This window comes from Struthio camelus, chromosome 5 (genome assembly GCF_040807025.1).
Source record: "Struthio camelus isolate bStrCam1 chromosome 5, bStrCam1.hap1, whole genome shotgun sequence".
Lineage (NCBI taxonomy): Eukaryota > Metazoa > Chordata > Aves > Struthioniformes > Struthionidae > Struthio > Struthio camelus.
The window spans coordinates 78,055,185-78,073,852 of NC_090946.1; the positions used below are offsets into that span (position 1 = coordinate 78,055,185).

The window sequence follows — 18,668 nt, forward strand, 5'->3', positions numbered from 1 at the left end:
ATACAATTTTGAACTACTGTCTTACTGTGCTAGCAGTCTTCTAAGGATGAACAAGCTCCGAAAGTATTTTAAAAAAATAGTTTTCTTGCAAACCTTGATTTCAAATATATTTTCCTCTAGCTCCACATTTTGACAGTACTGACGTTATACTGAGCCAAACATTTTTCCAACGGTAAGTGAGAATTTTACCATGGATCTCAATACAGATGACTTTCATATTCATGTTTACATACAATAAGTATTTAATTAGCCTTCACCTTTACTGACTTAAACTCACAATATTCCTGATAGAGTGACATTTTATTCATTTAAAAATATTTGATATATTCACAAACAGAATAATTGCCTAAATTTACAGTCATCTTCATATCAAAGTTATAAGGAAAAATGGTAGAAAATAAACAGTACTGAAAGGCCAAAATTTTGATGAAACATCCAGATTATCACACTAGGCATACCAAATGTACCAGTGACAAAATCTTCAGACAGCAACTATCATATAAAGCCATAAGTTTTAAAATGTATCTGCCCCTGAAGAATCTGAATCCCCATGTATACTGCTGATACTTCTCGTGTGGTTATCTACATTCATGGAAGGCAGCTTCACTGACACCTTTGCTGCAGAAACATGTGGATTTAAATGCAGGACAGCATCCTCTCCTAAAATAAAAACAGAATAAAACACATTATTTGCAGTCTACGACATACATCATTTAACTGTACCTGAGTCATCTCCATGCTGCATCACTTTATTGAAATATAAAGACACAGACACCCTTACTTGTCCAAAATCAGAATATGGCAATATCTTTGAGGCATGGTTCAGAAGGCGCTGTTTTACCCACCACAGTCCTCTCTATCAGATAATAAAGGGATGAAAATCTGAGAATATACAGAGTGGGTATTTACATACATGCACACTACACATACACATACACACACATATATATAAAAAATCTCCAGTAGGCATAAAACTACTTCAAACATGTATACTGATGTTTTCCATAGGAAAGAAATTAGATATTGCAGACATTAATAGTATTTCTAAACTCCATGCATATGCGCATGTCTATTTTCATCAAATCCTTAGCAAACATTACAGTTTCTCTATACCATGTATCTACATACAATCATAAAAAGCAAAGCAATACAAGTTGAAGCTATTGGCTGCACGTGTTGTAGAGAAAAGCACCCAAACAGCAATTCAGTTGCCCAAAACACAAGTGAGAAGTTGCTTCAGCTCATTGCTGTTATAGGGCTGTTTCTCCAACTGGCTTCCCTGACAGCCGATGGGGTTTTGCTGCTGCTTTGTGGTTCATCCCCCTTCTTTCATCCTACAACAGACGTCAGAGAAAACGCATCAAGCCTCTCCACAGGAGATAAAACTTGCAGAACTTTACAAGCCGTGTTTATATTCCGGTAAGCCTGAGACAGCACCTCACCGTTCCCGCTCCCGTGGTCCCAGCCTCTTGGCCCTGCACAGTGCGGGACTCTCCCGGGAGCCAGCCCACGCGCGTCCAGCCGCCGCTGCGCCAGCCCTCCTAGAGGCTTCCCAGCCACACTCTGTCTTGGAGTTTGTTCTTATTCCTATATGCTGTAACGATTCTCCCTTGTTCTGTGATAGCCTAGGTAATTAAAACACTAGTTTCTCAATTAAAAAAGTAGGCTTTCTTTCACCCTAGTTAATTATCTACTACGTCACTGTAGTAGTAACCCGCTTTCATCTGACTTGCAGCAAAGCACACTTCAAATGACTAATTAAAACAACAAAAAAACAACTGCTAAAATAAACAGCTGCCAACTGCCTAAGAAGTCAAAAATAAACGGGGCTGAAGATAGGAAATCCACATGGAGCAACTTGTGCCAGCTAAGCCTCTTGCATCTCAGGAAGATAGGGCTCTGTAGAGGTAGGAAGAGTACGATGACAATTTTTGTGTCCCCAGGGAACCAGCACATCACCTGTCTGCTACAACCACTTATGCACTTTGCAAGAATCAATGTCTACAGTTTCACTTGCCTAGCCTCACTATTTGTACAGCCTTCTTCACTCTCTGCCCCAATCCCCTCTAAAAGCACAGCTGCCAAAGTTTGTGTTGGCAAATCTAACACACAATCAGAAAGAATACACGAGAAATTTTACATCTTCTGAACATTTTTCAAAAGCACATTTGTGGTAATACCACAAAGATGTGCAAATAACATGTGCGTTTTGCTTTCCCTGAAGCACTTCCATGAGCTTAGTCTGCAACCACGTCTGCATGATTAAAAGAGGTTATTCAGAACGAGAACAGAAGAAAAGCATATACGTTTATTTGGTTAGAAGTGAAGCTGACACACAGTAAAGATATGAATGTGTAATGGCCAAGGAAACTCTGTAAATCATCCTAGACACCAAAGCAAACCATTGCACACTCTCTGACGCTGTATGTAGTTTGATGCTATCGAAGCTTTACTTTGTTAACAATTTCCACAGTCATGCCACACTCCATGATGTCATTGTTTCAACAGCTGTTTTCAGGTTTTAAAAAAGGAGAAAAAAAAAAAAAGAATATTTCCTGGTCCCAAGGGTCTACAGTAACTTCCCAAGTATTTGAATCTGCGGTGCTGAAAGACCATATCATACCAGTCTACATTCTTCCTAACACGTACTCTAATATATTTTACAGACAAACTACAGTTCAGTTTTCTGTTGGATACAAAATGCTAAAAGCACAGAGAAATCAACTGAATAATTCCATCTACTTTCTTAATAGAAAAGTTATCTGGTCCTGGATTATCTAATCATCCTTAAAGATCAGCTTAAAAAATATCCACATTTAACACTTTAAAAACAAAACAAAACCAACAGAAGTCTGAAGTCTTTAACTTTGTTAGATACACAAAGAAAACATACAACCCAGATTTTCAGCATTTTAACTGTAAAAATTTATGGATATCCTATTTCAGCTCCACAGGAGATTTTGCTTCATGACTGACTTTCTAGGGCAGGAGGCGGCTAGTCCCAGAACTCGACCTGGGCCCAGAGATGCAACTATTAAGTTACTCTCACATCTGCTTCACTACTATCACCTCTTGTTTAATCTAACCTATGCACAGGGCATACATTTTATAAAACACATTCATATATACATACGGAGATGCGTATGTGAATACATGCACAAATACAAGCACACAGTTCTAAATGCTTGTATTCGTGCTCACATATATGTTATAAAGCACGCATATTTACTGATGACTATATCTGCCTTTGGCTCTTCATCGTGACAGTGCTTGTATAGTCCTTGGCCAGCTCCTACTTTACCAACATGATATTCCATTTTACTTCTCCCCCATCAGAGAACAGCTCATAACCAATACTAAGAAGCTTTCATCTTAAAGATTAAGCCCCTCACAATCACAAATATGCAAATAGCAATGATGCTTGTAATTTTTCAATATACAGTAAAAATGAAGTGGAAAATTCCACCACGCCATAAAGCAGCGCAGAGCAGGGAGACAGGTAGTCTTCACAGCTTTTTTCCTCTTCAGAAGTTCTGGAAGTACTCAGAACAATTTTACAATCATCTACTTAGCTGTATTTATAAAAATTTTCCTTGTTAAAATCCAATAACTGCAACTTGTGACCTCAGCTGACCTCCATTTCTCCAAATTCATTGTCACCGTCTAATAGAATACGTTCATATAAACTGTGAAAACAGACACCCTTAATAAGTGCATAAGGGTCCTCGACTGGTAGAAACTCAACAATGACTGAAAACATCTTGGTGACCCACTGATGGAAAAGGTCAGATTTCAGATTAGGAATTTTCCCTGTGCTTGGCACTCTATAACAAATTCACGTACAGTACTAGATTTCCAGATCTTTGTTTAACAGAAACTTAAAAATTAATGGTGTGTCAACCATCCGGTGACCTGTGAAAAGAGTTTTTCCTCTGAGCAGTACCATCATACAGAGAGTATGCTATATACAAGGGTACCGTGAATGTGTGCCAAATGGAAAAGGAATTAAACACACTGAAGGGAGGTTTGGTTACTAATACCATATGGCAACTATGAGAACAAAGAAAAATCTTTCTTTTTAATTTTTTTCTATTTGGCAAAATAAAAAGACTAAACAAGTCTGATTTTTAAGCCAAATAAAAAACATGTGCTTTAACTTCTTTAAGCCAGTGTCCATACATTAAATAAAACTTCTATTTTTAATCTATCAGGAGATAAACCAGAACCATACCCTTGTTGGTGAAAAGAGCTATCTTTGTAGACAAACATGCCCCAATAAATAGGGAGGGGTTTGAAGGATCAGGGCCCAGGATACTGTTTCAGTATAAAAGCACCACAATTACTGTAATTACCTGCATATTATTTCCTAAAAATTAAAAACAGCCATCACCTTTAGCAACCCTCCCACCACCCTCTCATAATCTAATGTAAAAAATAAAGCAGCTAACTTCTAGAGCAAGAATAAACCTTCCAAGCATACGTAAAAATAAATCCAATACAATACTCTTACTCCCTTAACAGCAAGGGCAGAGATGCTTGGCTTGTTTCTTCTTCTGCCAGATTCCAGCCGCTTCATTTTGTTTATTACTAACTTCAAAGTTTCAAACACTGTCCTGTCCCAACAAATAACTTTCCCCAGACGCATTATCTCGGGTGTTCAGAGCGCTGGGGATAGCGCAGCACCTACACATCTATAACTCAGCATCGTATAAACCTCCAAAGAAAGATCTTTTCTCTTTCGTCCGTTGTTCTCCCATTTTGCCTTTTCGCGACAAAAAAAAAAAAAAAGCTTTATATCTCACATATACTTAGAAAGAGTTGGCAGAACTTCTTGCAATGATGACTCTAAGTAGAACACCTACGAGCCCAAAAGTGACCACACCACCATAAACAGAAACATTTTACCTGCTCCTCTTACCGGTAAGTGAAGATGTGAGATACATATCTGCATTAATATGCGTCCGATCCGTGTCTCCATGGATACCTGCAGGGTACCAAAAAAGGCCATGCATTTTAACATCTTGGTGTACAGGCAAATTACCAAGTAGAAAAACACAAGCAGCAGCATTTTCCACAAAAATCAAAACTATTCCAGACTTGCCGGGCTAACATACATCGGTAAGAAACAGATGTATTTTGATGTAAGCAACTCTGAAGGCTAAACTAAAAAGAGAAAATAAATTGCAATGTCAGTCATATTAATAATTATAAGGAACAGTATTTCCAGTTCAATTTCATGTCTAGCTATACCCTGTACACTGTCTACAGAATTCATTGCTTCTGGAATTTAATGGCTTATACAGTTGAAACTTGGTATGGTGCAGAGCTCATGGTCTCAAGATGGTAAAGAATACAACGTTCTCAGAAATTAAATGGTCATTAACAATTTCGCTAATAACCCTATCATTTGGACAAATTTACTCTCCATTCATCCGATAGCACCTCCACTTTTCTCTCCCAGGTTTCCACCTTCAATTCCACGTGGAAGGGAGGCATATTTATGTTATTATGGAGAAGGTGAAGGAGGAATTAGTTCCAAATGTCCTCTGTTAGCACTGCCAGAAATGAAGCAAAAATGCTTAAGCATCTGTGCTTTTTAGGGCAGGGACTCTTTCTCACTGTGTAAACACATTGTTTAGCATAGGGCCCCAGACGCCCGTACAGACCTCTGGCTTCCACTAGGATAGAAATGTAAAAAAATGAGAGAACAAGATGCCCTGCAAATTGCATGCAGTTCTAGTCTCAAAATTCAAAGATGGACCTGTCCAGAACTTCACTGGTTTCATGACAAACAGAAAAGACTCCAGGCAAACTGAGACCAAACTTCTAGGGCGAAACTGCATGACAGGGATAGATTTATAATTAAAACGCATCAGTTGTTTTACCGAAATGGACTGACATCTGCAGGATTTGAGCCAGAAACCTAAAAGCATGAGTCTGCTGCTTGAGCTGAACAAACACAGTTCCATTCGCAAAGGCTTCAGCCAACTCATAAGCCTCCATAAACGGGCTACAGCCACCAAAGGGGACAGAAAACTAGGCAGTAGGAGTTTAACTGCAGTTTTGACCTAAAATTTTCACGTGGCGCAACCTACTTAGAGAAACTCCCCACAGCAAACACACAGAAAATAAACACGCATTCACACACAGTTTTCTTTGTTTGTTTGTTTAAAGCCTAATACATAGCTTCGCCATAAATATTTGCAAAAAGAAAATCAAGTCAGATCCCAAGTCAGTAAAGGAGCGTGGGACACAGGCTAAACAGCTAACAAATTTTTCGAAGCAGAACACTTGAAAATGACTCTTCCTCCTCTCGAGCCCGAGTTCGAGGTTCAGTGGTTTTCCATAACACGTTATATTCTCACCAAGAGCAACACTACACAGAGCAAATACAAGGAATACATAAAACAAACTAGACACCAGATTTTTCAAAATCCTAATGCAGTTTTAAGACACTAGTAGGGAAGGGCAAACAGAAGGCAGCTCCAAAAACACCTAGGAATGTGACTGCAGAGTTTGCTAGATAAATATTTCCTTTCAGCAACTAAAGTCTCCTCTGCTCCTTTGGATGTGGATATCTTGCTCTGGAGTCTTTCTCACTGCCTAACAATTCAATTCCCTGGCCACACCTCTTCTTGTGGTTTCCCAGAAAATCCCTTCCAAAAGATGTGCATTGATCTTTCCGAATAACTACAGTCATTCACAGAATCACAGAATCGTTTAGGTTGGAAGGGACCTCTGGAGATCATCTAGTCCAACCTCCCTGTTCAAGCAGGGTCACCTAGAGCCTATTGCCCAGGATCACATCCAGACGGGTTTTGAATATCTCCAGCGAAGGAGATTCCTAATGCTGAGAAGAAAGAGCAAAAGTCTGTTTGAACGGTCCTTGCAGAAGCCTGGGATTTTTTTTGAACGTGAACTGCTTGTTTCTTGATTGCGACCGTTTTCCCCGAGAGGAAGTAGAGGAGGGCTCAGCAGCAAACCTTGAGGCAGCAGCTTGTATTTGAAAGTAAAGCAGACAATGAACAAACAGGAGAAGGAGTTGGCCCAGAATCTCTGGAAAACACCAGGAAAATGTGTAACTTGTGCAAGGAGGGGTGTGTGTGCGCGCACGTGCGCGGGAGTTACTAGACTGCAACCGTCTCCAGATCCGCAAGAGACGGCCTAGGGAAACAGTTGGTGGAATCAGGAGAATTTGACAGGTGATAATTAGAAAACCGCATGTCTCGTTGTGTGTTTAATATTTCTTTTAATTTCTCTCTATTTATTCAGTAAAAATAAATACCTCCTACGTGCCAATCTTTTTCTCATTTTCTGCAAGATCTAACGGGCAAGTGGACAGGAAGGCACTTTTAAAGCACGGTCGTATAAAACTGTACTATTTAGCTCTGTTAACCACACCTTCACATTTGGGGATCCAAAGGACATTTTAATGTCAGCACCTGAAGCAAAATAAACTTAAAAAGAAAACGGACTCAAGTGATCAATTGCAGGAATTCACACTCAATTCCAGTATAATGAAATTACGCAGACTTCCCTCAAGATGCAGAATCATTCACTGCAACCCTAGCAGTAGGGCTGGCTCCACCGAGACCTTGCATCTTTACATAATAATTGCAGTACTACTACCTCCAGCTTATTACCTCTTACCACAGGGCTAGACATTATAGCATGCATATTCTATGAGTGGCAGGTACAAATCAAAGCATCTTTTTAATACTTAAGAGTCGCATGTTTTCATTTTAAGAATCACTAAACAATAATTTCCACAAGTAATTAAAGCTGAATAAACAAACTCAATAACATCTCACAATAAATTAGGCTTACAACGGGCTTGAAAACAAAGATCTTTCCAATTCACATTTAAAATGAAGATGGGTGCAAGAGAGGGAATTCCCTAAGTAAATAACGTTCTTCTATAGGCTAGTATACTGGCCAGGAAATGTAGTGCATTAATCTAGTTTCCCTTCCCGCCTCAGAATTTCTGCTCAGATCTATTTGGCCCATACAGTGAAATCACCAACAATATGACGGCTATTACACAGTTTTTGAGGTGCGGTTGTGCATACTAATTGGGGAGTACATAATTCGTGGCAAATGACGATCTCTACGGATCGGACATGTACAGTATTTTGTAGGTCAAGACTGAGCATGTACTCACAGCGAAGTTCGCACTGCATCTGCTTGCTAAGCATCACATGCTATCCCGGCCCTATTAATTCCTCAGCTGCATAGCTACTAGAAAAAAATTCTGTTAGGGATGTAAGAGGACAACACTCAGAAAATTAGTGTAAGAAGTTACAAGCTGCTGAATATCCCTTAAAAGTATGATGGGAGACCTTGATGCTGCTGTATCTCAAACGGACGAGAGATTTCCTGGGCTCCATTCCCTCCAACCTTAACAGCAATCCTCACCCAGGTTAGGATGAAGGCTTCGGGATGGAGAACAGGAAGAAAAGGGAAGACTTTCTCTACCGCATCGTTCTCCAAGCAGCACTGCAGAGCAGAATCAGCTCACTGCCAAGTCGCTGTTCACATATAACAAAGTCACTGAATACATTCCCATAATAAAAATTTATAAAAGATATTCTCAGAACCAAAAACTGTTTGATTAACAAGTGTTTTCCTAAATGACAACACACAAAAAAAAGATAGTGTTTCTCTATTCTGAATACTTAAATATTCACAAGACCCTATGTATCTGTTTTGATGATTTTTTCTAATTCTTCCAAGCTGATGGGATTCTCCATATGGAGACTGTTTGCCAAGATGCCTATTACTGTACTAGCATTACAAAAGTCTGCTGTGTTAAAATATCTATACTTACAGCACAATTATGCAATTTTTGTAATTACACTTTTTTAAAGGAATATTATGAATGTTTTCCCCAGGGAAACAAAACAAAACAGAACAAAAACAGCCTTATGCAGTTAGCATTTTTCAGTGATGCACTCTAACAAACACTAGGATTTTTCTACATATGTTTCTAGCATACACGTTGACAAACTTGTTAAAAACGACTTCTTCTCAAGCCATTTGTTAAACAGCAGAAAACGGCCACTAGAGGCCTTACCATTTGTGCATATCAATTCAATTTGAAAAAATGTATCAGGAATAAGCAATTCTAGAAAATACAAGGCGGCAAATACTTTCTCTATTAGGTTAGAAAGAATATTGTAGTAGTATATATAAGTAAGCATACATTTAAAAAAGGAAAACACAAAATGTCTTTATAGGCAGACCTGGTGGGAGACAGCTAGTTTGTAAGTATTCACATCCTATTCTGCCAAAGAGCCTCTAAGCCTTCACTTGAAAAAAGTACCCAGTGTACCCAGTGTGATGACAAGTAATGCTATCTCTACAATTCAATGCCTGGAACCAGAGACTTGGAAAGGTCTGATAGGACAGCATAAAAACATCGACTTGCTATTTTAAAGTTTGTTAAAGTCTAAAACGTTTAAACTTTGTGCAACAGAGGAAAGCATTCCTCCTCGCAAACAAAAAACAAAAATCAAGAACCTTGGTCTGTTACAAAGGAAGAGTAAAAATCAATTCCTTTGTCATACTCGGGTGAATTTGACTGTAAAAGAACTCACAGACAGCTCTAAATATTCAACAGAGTCACCGAACTGCAGAAACACGTTCTTGCTTAAATATTCTGCTATACTCTACATCTATGCTACCTATTTAGCCTGCTACATCCCCTTCTTAATTATTTCTTATGCACATTGCTACTTATTTTAAATTTGACACACATCTGTCTCCCCCAACTACTATAAAAAGAGGGGAAAACACTACAAAGCTCTGCTCTCAGCACCACTGTGACTCTTGAGGGTTTCACTACTACCAACGGTTCCTGAATAGCTACAGTAAAACCAAATCCTGTCAGCAACACAGTAGTTGCTCTGCCCAAATCACGGAGCAGCAGTCAAGCAGCGCCTTTCAAGGCACTGAACATACTCATTTACGTGAGGTTCTCATCTGGGCAGATGTTCTTTATCTCTAAAACTACACACACACACAAGCTGAAACTTTGAAGATGCTGGCTGCATAAGCTGCTGGTAACAACCCTTTTTAGCATCTCGTGCTAACTTACTTGAGAAAGCATTGCAGCTCTTTGCCATTCACTCTTCCCTGACCAAACCGTTGCTGCCAGACTGGGTTCGCGCTTGGCTCATCAATAGCTTGTCTCATCGGCTTAGGCCACGGGCAAGATGAATGTAGCTTGTAAGCAGCCTGAATGAAACTCATTTATCAGTTGTTGGGTTTAAATATTTCTGGCCGCAATACAGGGGAAGTCTGCCCCGGAAAGCAGCGTGGATGGAAATAAAGCAAGCATGTGTGGGAGCAGCTTCCTTGCAGAGGTGCAGGCTACTGGGCGTTGACAGGATACAACTCACGCAGCACAACGGCAGCGGCTCCTGGGTCTGCTCGGTGCTCTGGAGCATGCACCAGACCTCCTAAATTTGAGGGTTATATAGGGGTCTTAGGAAGAGCCCACTGCAATGCAAATCATCAGGGCAGGACAGAGTCACCTTAACTGAATGCAAGCTATCATGGAACGCTTCTTGAGAAAGCGGGCGAAGGATTAGGCTCTAACTTAGTTATAAGTTTATGTCAGGTGTCTGGGAGTCTACATAAAATCTTAATATTGAATAGAATCATATATCAATCATTTTGGCCCATAAGTAATTATTGTTCATTCTTGTACATGAATTGAGATTATTTAAATTAAGTTTCACAGTGTCTCATGGAATTTAAAGGCTCTCCAGTATTTTACTTGGAGCAAATTCATTCATGTTATATACAGGTACACACACACTCCCAAATTGAGGATATCTCCGCAAGTCTTTGATAAACCAATCTGCTTTCTTGCAGTTGCTATATAGGGTCAAAGAAACAGCAGAAATTTTAAATGCATTATCCATTCTTTTCTTCCTCTCTCTCTCCCTCTTATATATGCCCTACACATGAAAGAACTGATTCCAGAATATATTTAAAATTCAATACATACATACAAATTTGGGAACACACTTGCCTATATCCTTTTTCTGTCACTGTGAGTTACATGGCTTCAAGACCTCCACAAGACCAAGAGAACTAACGCTTAAAGCTTATCTTTCTTTATGCAAGACAGCATTTGAACATCACTGTTACTTGATACAATGTTGTTGGGTGGGTTTTTTTGTTTTTTTTTTTTTGTTTTTTGTTTTTTTTAAGTCCTTAAGAGAGAGAAAGCAAAGTCTCTCAGAGCAGGACTGTCTCCTACAGTCTAGAAAGCCTGGCAGAAACAGGCCTCGATCACGCCTGGCGCCTCCCAATGCTTCTGTAATGCAAACTGTAATACAGTTTTACTGTCCACGCTGCAAGACAGTCTTCCTGTGCAGGTTACAGAGTGAGCTATCCAGTCCCTGCCTGTTCCTTTAGGAGAGAAATAAACAGATTAACGCAGACTCATTGTTCATTGCTCCATATTTTTAGATGGCTCTTCTGAAAATGAGGTACAGCAGTGGCCAAGGCGTAGCGTTATTCACAAAGCCCACATTTATCATGCACAGAAAGTGCCCTGTGCTCAGCTGAAAACATATTCTAAATCTGATAAGAGAAAGCTAATAACAACAACAGCGCCTGAACTACGTAGTCCTTGTTTTGTACTCATTAATGTTTTAGAAGAACGCCTAACTGCCTCTAGATACAGGAAGCTGCTGGAAAATAAAACTAACCAATCATATAAAAGTTAAACAAGAGCTTTAAAGAATTTTTTGTTGCAGGCAGAGTTCGACAAAAATGCATTCTGTTCACTGTACACACGACACCGATGGGAATAAGAGCCAGTTCAAGTTCTAAGTTACCATTACTTGGGTAATAGGTTCAAGCTGCAAGGCACAGCTGTATAGGCCCAGCCAGACAGGCTATCGCAGCAATGCTTTGATAGCATGGGGCCCTTAAGTGTCAGGATATAGAAAAGGCAGCAGTTGTTGGCTGTGAAAACAGTCTGATACAAACCAGATGGGGACTTACTCGATGGGCAACACAAAGGAAAACAATTGGCTCATTCAACAAAGTCAGGCCACTGCCCCAGAGAATTAACAGAAGACAATAACAGTCAACCAGAGTTGATGCAAACAAGAAACAGCCATGTGGTTATGGTTTAAGGAATTGTTTCTCCTCAGACTAAACATAAAGTTTTGATTTCTAATTCTTATATTCATTAATTTCAGTCTAGTTTACAAGCCCCCTCTTCCTCCAAAGTCTTCCGTGTAATTCATTTACGTAACACCGGCCTTCACGCACCTACTTAAGCGAGAAAAAAAGGTACGACAAAGAAGGATATATTAATCCAACGTTTCCTGAAGAATGCCAAGACCACAGACAACTTTCTGAACCGTGTCAGACCAACGTGACAGACGCACGGCGTGCAATGTGCTATTGCGCACACTAACTCTGAAATACTTGCACAAATACGGCAATATACCTATTTGATTTTATTCATTTAAAATAAAGAAGAATCAGTAAGCGACCTGCTAGGTTACTGGAGTACAATGCCTTTCAGTTTGGTGCAGAAAGTTTCAGTATTTTTAATTTTTTTTTGTTTTTGTTGTTTTTGTGTTTTACTTTTTCGGATGCAAACTTCAAATCAATTGCGTATACAGTCTTGTGTGTTGGGCTACAATTAAACACCTATTAAAATAGCTATTATCAAACTGTTTTGGAATTATAATCAAGAATTGGCTATTTCTGCCATAACTCAAAAAATTCCCCAACACATTCATTTTTAGAAGCACGCTTGTAGAAGATTACGGTCCAAAATCTTAATTGCTCTTGCTGTTTTATTACAGGAAATATAAAAGTGACATGTGCAAAGGTATTTTGATTACAAATTACTCACAGAGATTGCACAATAAGTCAGCCCTCTAAGGGCCTTCTGCAATTTCACTCTCAGACTAAAAACATCTGAATTTGCCTTTCAAGCACTTCGCAATATTCGCCCTGGCAAGCTCTGCCCTGCAGCGATCTGCATGAGTGCACGGACAGCACACACCGCAAGACAGTCCTGTAACTCAGGACACCCAAACTAGTATATCTGCAAAACGCAGTGGGATGTCGATGTCCTGGAAGCCTTACGGGAACCACACCACGCTGGGATCAGTCAGCCGCAGCCCAGCGCTGCACGTTCCCTGGGCTTCCCTGCTTCCAGAGGGTGCTTGATCATCAGTTCAAGGATTTCCGTGCTAGCAGTGTTGCATGATGTAAACACGTCCTAAATACATTATTTGGATCCGTGTTGGGTAGGCATGAAGTCTGCTCTTCTCTGTAAGTGCTTCTCCTTCTATGCAGAGTTGCAAAAAATCGCTGAGTTAAAGACCTAAGTGTATGGCTCCCCTTTAACTGCTACAACACTGGACAGACAGAGCTAGGAAGCTTGTCCTAAAAGAAAGAAAGAGATCTATTGAATTAACGAATAATGGAGTCAAGGCCTGTCTTCTTAACTGGTTCTAGTTTTTAAGCTGCTGGCGTGCTCAAGCCTGTGAACATAGTTTTACTTGAAAAAAGGAACTAAAACGTAGCCTTGGGTGCATTCAAAACAACCACCATATACCGTAGGTAGAAAAATAAGGTTTTGCTTCAGTTTCCTGCCAGAAGCACACAGAGCCAAGAGTAAGAAAGCAGTTGTGTGCTGCACTCAGTATCTGAGCTAAAACATCTCATCGGCAGAATCATGAGGCTTATTTCCAAAAGCACAGCCAAATTCTCAAAACCTCCAATGAAGGGGTGGGTTGTCGCACTGTAACAGGGAAGAGTTGGCCTGCAGCACTGCCGTTATTCGTTTTTCACATCATATATATCAAGGTTAGAACACACGTTTTCTACACAGCCAGTTCGAAGTTCCTCACTAGGCCGTTTCTAGATTAAAAATCTTAGGGATAGAACAGCCTATATCAGGCCTTGACCTCTGAGCCACTCACTGTCTCAGCCTTACGTTTAAAACCAGACGAGAGAGGAGCAAAAATCTCTTCGAATCCCAGGTCTGCCTGTGGTTCTAGCTCTTGTGAGAATGGCTTTAGACAACTTCAGAGAACGCATCCAGAAAGGACTGCGTCTAAGGGCCATGGGGAAGGCTTGGACTGACCGTCTGTTAAAGTGAGGACTCTCAACAGGAAACGGATCCCACTCCGCTCTTCTTTTTTCATCACGTAGGAAGCTCCGTCTTCAGAAACGACTGTTCCCCGTGTAATCTCGCCGTTTGCATGTCTCTAGGATCAGTTCCAATTACTGAAATAAGCAGCGTGCACTTTGAAGAAGTTAATCATGTATTTACACTGCAACTCAACTATTTCCCATTTATAATTTTGATTTACATAACAGGGCACAATGGCAGCTGTTAAGTAAATAAAACAATGTTCTCAAGATCTGTAATTATGGTTTTAGGAATATAAAAACAAACCAAAAAAACAGAAATTAAGCAACTGCCAGCAAATTCCAAGCTTTTACTTCTTTTGAAGATAGAATGGCCTGACAAGGGACAGAAACTGCAGCTGCCACACTGTCTTTAAACAAATACAACTCTGCCTGAGTCTTGCAATAGGTACAGTGCATAAAACCAAGCCATACTATGCAACCTTGAGATTACTTTACTGTAACAACTCGAGTTAGGTTAGAGGTCAGCCCATATTAAGTCTAACCTGCTTTGATTGTATAATTTTGAGCCAAAACATATATGTAATCCTAACAGACTGTGTGGCCTGTGAGATGCACATTTTTATCGTTTGCATGTGGTTGATGATTTACTATTCTGTATTAAAACTACATGCCTATCTGACATTAAAAAGGAAAAGAGTTAATAGAAAGTCAAAGTCATGTCATATACAAAGAGAAACAGTTACCTCCCTGCAGCCAAAGCACTGGGGAAAAAAACCTGCATTTTATGGAACTGCAAGGTATTCTGTGTCATACTTAACAACTTTCTCTCGACTTGTTTAGAACCGTACTTAAAAGCAGCTCTTGCTGCTTTAAAAGCAAAACACGTTTCAGATGAGAGAAGGGGAACAATTTCTAAATGACAACAGAGATACAAAGGTTCTAATCTAAACTAAGCTTTTCTAGGTGCACTTTTTTTTTCCCCTGAATGACAGTATTCGTGATTGAAAACAGAACGCAGTAGTTCACAGACAACATTTAACCCATCTCCATCATTTACTACTGTTCTGCAAACACAGCCACCAAGAAGTACATTTGTAACAGGTATTTCGGAGAAGAGGATTTGTTGTCTTTTACTTTCAAAATTCAGTTTTACAGAAGATAAAAAGTGCTTTTAACTAAGTTTTATATTTGCATGTTATTCAACACTTATAAAATGTCGTCTCATATGCAAACTTATCAGTTCTTACCCTTTTTTTTTTTAAAAAAAAAAAAAAAAGGAAAGAACCTACTTTAGTGGACTGCATTTTCTCAAAACCAGCATGCTATCAAAGAGTAACATTATCGTTATTTTATATAGGACCCCTAATTTGGGAAACATCCTAGACAGCATTTACTCTATGTTCTGTTACCTTATTTGAATGTTTCCTGAGCATCTAGCTTTAAGAAATGAGGCAAATAGGTACTAGAAAGAGACACTTCTATTTCATTATATGCAGTGTTTGTATCAACGTATTTAGAAGAAGTTGCTAGAAGAACCTGCCCTCTGTTCAGCACACAAAGTGGAAGGTTTGTCTCCAAGTAAATAAAATACTTGATAACTACACTGCTCACGAACAGGAAAACGGCCTGTAAATCAAGCCCTTTCACAACATAATAAGCAGTATAGTTAAAAAATAATGTTACCATTTGATTGTAGACAACAATTATCTAAATAGCCATCTTCATTAGCTCATTAGATTTTAATGATACCGTCACAGCCATGCATCACCTGTGCCAGCAGTGCAAAAAACTTTATTAAATATTTTAAAAAGGGGAAGAAACAAGTTTAAGTGCCGAGAATGACAGCATCTGTAAATCCCCCAGCTACTTTATAAAAGAGGTTTGGGGGCAATGATGGTCAGAATCTGTGGCTTACTCATCACTCACATTAAACTACCTTCTCTCTTCCTAGTCATCTCTCTCCTACCAGCCACCCCATGTACAAACAGCTGGCTCCTTTCAATTTTTAGATGGTGTTTAAAAAGTTGAATTGAGAGCTCTTCCAGGAGAAGTAAAGTCAAAGGGTGTCCAGCTGCCTCCTCCCAAGGATGGTCACAACCAGTGCAGACAGGGAAAGCAGAAGCAGCTCATTCCGTTGCTTTGCTCTCAGACATGCACAAGCCCCTGAGTTATAAAGGGCAACATTTGCCTTCCCTGACAAGTAGAAGAGGAAACAAAAAAAATCCAGAGCATTATCAGGACGGAAAGCCTATTATTCCTACACATTTCTCCTATCATTGTGCTATAAATGTTTCTTCAAGTTGAAAGAAGTGTTTGTAATACTCCTTGTCTTCATCTGTGGCCATACAGCACCCATGAAACCGGTCACCAGCATCCAAAGACCTCAGGCTTCCTGTTCTGATATTGGTGCCTTCTATAAGAGAAATAACTTTCATATTTAAAAAAATAACATGAGATAAGAGGCCTACTTAAATGATTGTTAATCCCAGCAAGGACGGTCATCCTAAAAGATCCTGCTGTGCATCTGTCAATTGCACTAACTAAGAGTCAGAAGCAGGTCTAGCTGAGACAGCTAGAAAGATTACTGACTCCAACTTCAGCTGATATTGATGTACCAGGCTGTAAACTAGAGCGAGGAGACAAAACGCATCTTATCCAGTAAACTTGTCTTTGAAGGCTGTAATCTCTGGCAGAGGCTGCAGCATACACCCACATGTAGTAACTGCAACCAAATGCTGCGCTGAACAAGAAAAAGACAACACTGTTCCTCACAACATATCTTGTTATAATGACATCCTGAGACGCATGATTTGGAACAAGTAAGGATCTCATTTTAAGTTCATTTGCTATCGCTATTAAAGAATCGGCGCATGGAAGAATAAGACCACAAAAATCTAATGCCTCTATTTGACATTACGGCAGAAGATCACATCTAAAGGGACTTCAGACTCAAGCATATGTATATAAGTGCATAGCAGGTTCAGGAGAGACTATACTGATCATCTCCTATGACCTACTGCAACACAAAGGCCAAAGAACAGCTAAGGACACTTACTTTCTAGACGCACATCAGTTCTTTCTTATTAAACCATGGGCACAGAGCTGTGGAACCACTAATTTGTGAGAAACTTCTCCCTCCAGAGAAGATTTAACTGGAAACAGTCCTCAGGCTGATTAAGTATGTGGGGAGTCTCTGTCCTTAAGTGGCTTGTCCAAGCCCATTATTTGTGTGTGGGTGTGGGGGGGGTGCATGTGTGTGTCCCATTTATACAAGCAATGGATGCATGAAAGGGGAAAGCAGGTCAGCCTCGTCAGCTTGCTACCATCTGCTTTTATTCAGAGTTACTCAAGATCAGTGCCAGTGGGATCAATGCCCGTTTAGGGGGTTTATTGTGTGTGTTTATTTTTTGCTCTTTACAATGAAGGCAACAGCAATTACTGTAAGTTTGTAAAAGTGCATACAAATCATAACGCACAATACAAAGCTGCTTTAGTCAGATCCTAGCATGTTTACGAATCCTACACAGGCTGTGAGAAAGACTGTTTTGGCACAACGATTTAGGTAGACTGGTGAGGAGCATGTTAGCATCCAGGAGATTCTAGACTGTATTTGATACTTGCTGTCAAGATCATAGCCTACTTGCAATGCACAGCAACTCCAGCTCATTCACCACCACACATTCAGAACATAAAACTCTTACACAAAAGAAACAGCAACAAGTTCTAGCTTTGGTGCTCAGCTCTTGGCTGGGTGGGCATCAAGAAAACGAACAAAGCTGCTGTTACTTACTTGAAAATCCACCCTCTTCAATAATTCTTTACACCTGGATTGTCTTACAATAGGCCCGATTTGCACAACTGGAAACTGGAACTAGTAGAAGACCAAAGACAGAGTGCTAAAGCAGAAATTGCAATTTTGGACTATTACCTACATTCCAGTTCTCTCAGAGTGGAGATGCAGTGGTGAGAGGTACTCTTTGCTTAATCAGAATCTGTTTGGCCACTAGAGACTGAAGCTACAAAAATAAATGGAAAAAAACTGTCTCAAGAGGAAATACGGAGAAATCTCCGATTCAAGAATGAGACAGCGATGCCAAATGCAGCTTAACAGAGCTGACTGGCTGCCCAGACTGCTTTGGTTCCATCAGGTAGTCATGAGTGTTTGAGAAGGAAATTCAATTATGAATATACAAATGGGGGGGAGGGAACTTGATATGCCTAGGAAAATCCATTCCATTATTAAGATATATTTAACTTACATAAGAACAGAAGATCCTGAGAACCCTCTGGTGCCTATGCCATGAGATACAGGCAGCTGATGCTCAGCAAATATGATACAGGGTACTACATGATAATTTGAAACAAAAAGGACATACAAATTCCAGAACGTGCACCGAATGCTTGATGCAGCAGTTCCATGACTGACAGCTTCCCAGTATGAAAAAGGGACTAGCCCATCATTACCTGTACATCGTAACGCCATGCACGAGTGAAATACCAGGCTTAATTTCTTCACTGCCCTGAAC

General features: G+C 39.8%; 1 protein-coding gene across 16 annotated transcripts in view; it reads right to left on the bottom strand.

The window, feature by feature from the left end:
• Positions 1 to 281: 281 nt before the first annotated feature.
• Positions 282 to 18,668, bottom strand: part of KIAA0586 (KIAA0586 ortholog) — a 75,158-nt gene continuing 56,771 nt past the window's right edge. For 14 of the 16 annotated variants that reach the window (XM_068947417.1, XM_068947413.1, XM_068947423.1 and 11 more), the window contains 2 exons: positions 4,919 to 4,984; positions 282 to 660 (listed from right to left, as the gene is read on the bottom strand). In XM_068947417.1, coding sequence (XP_068803518.1) covers positions 515 to 660; positions 4,919 to 4,984 — 212 coding nt within the window. In that variant the 3' untranslated portion in view covers positions 282 to 514. Of the gene's footprint in view, positions 661 to 4,905; positions 4,985 to 18,668 lie in introns of all 16 variants that reach the window. The other 2 variants (XM_068947424.1, XM_068947422.1) reach the window with 2 other exon arrangements.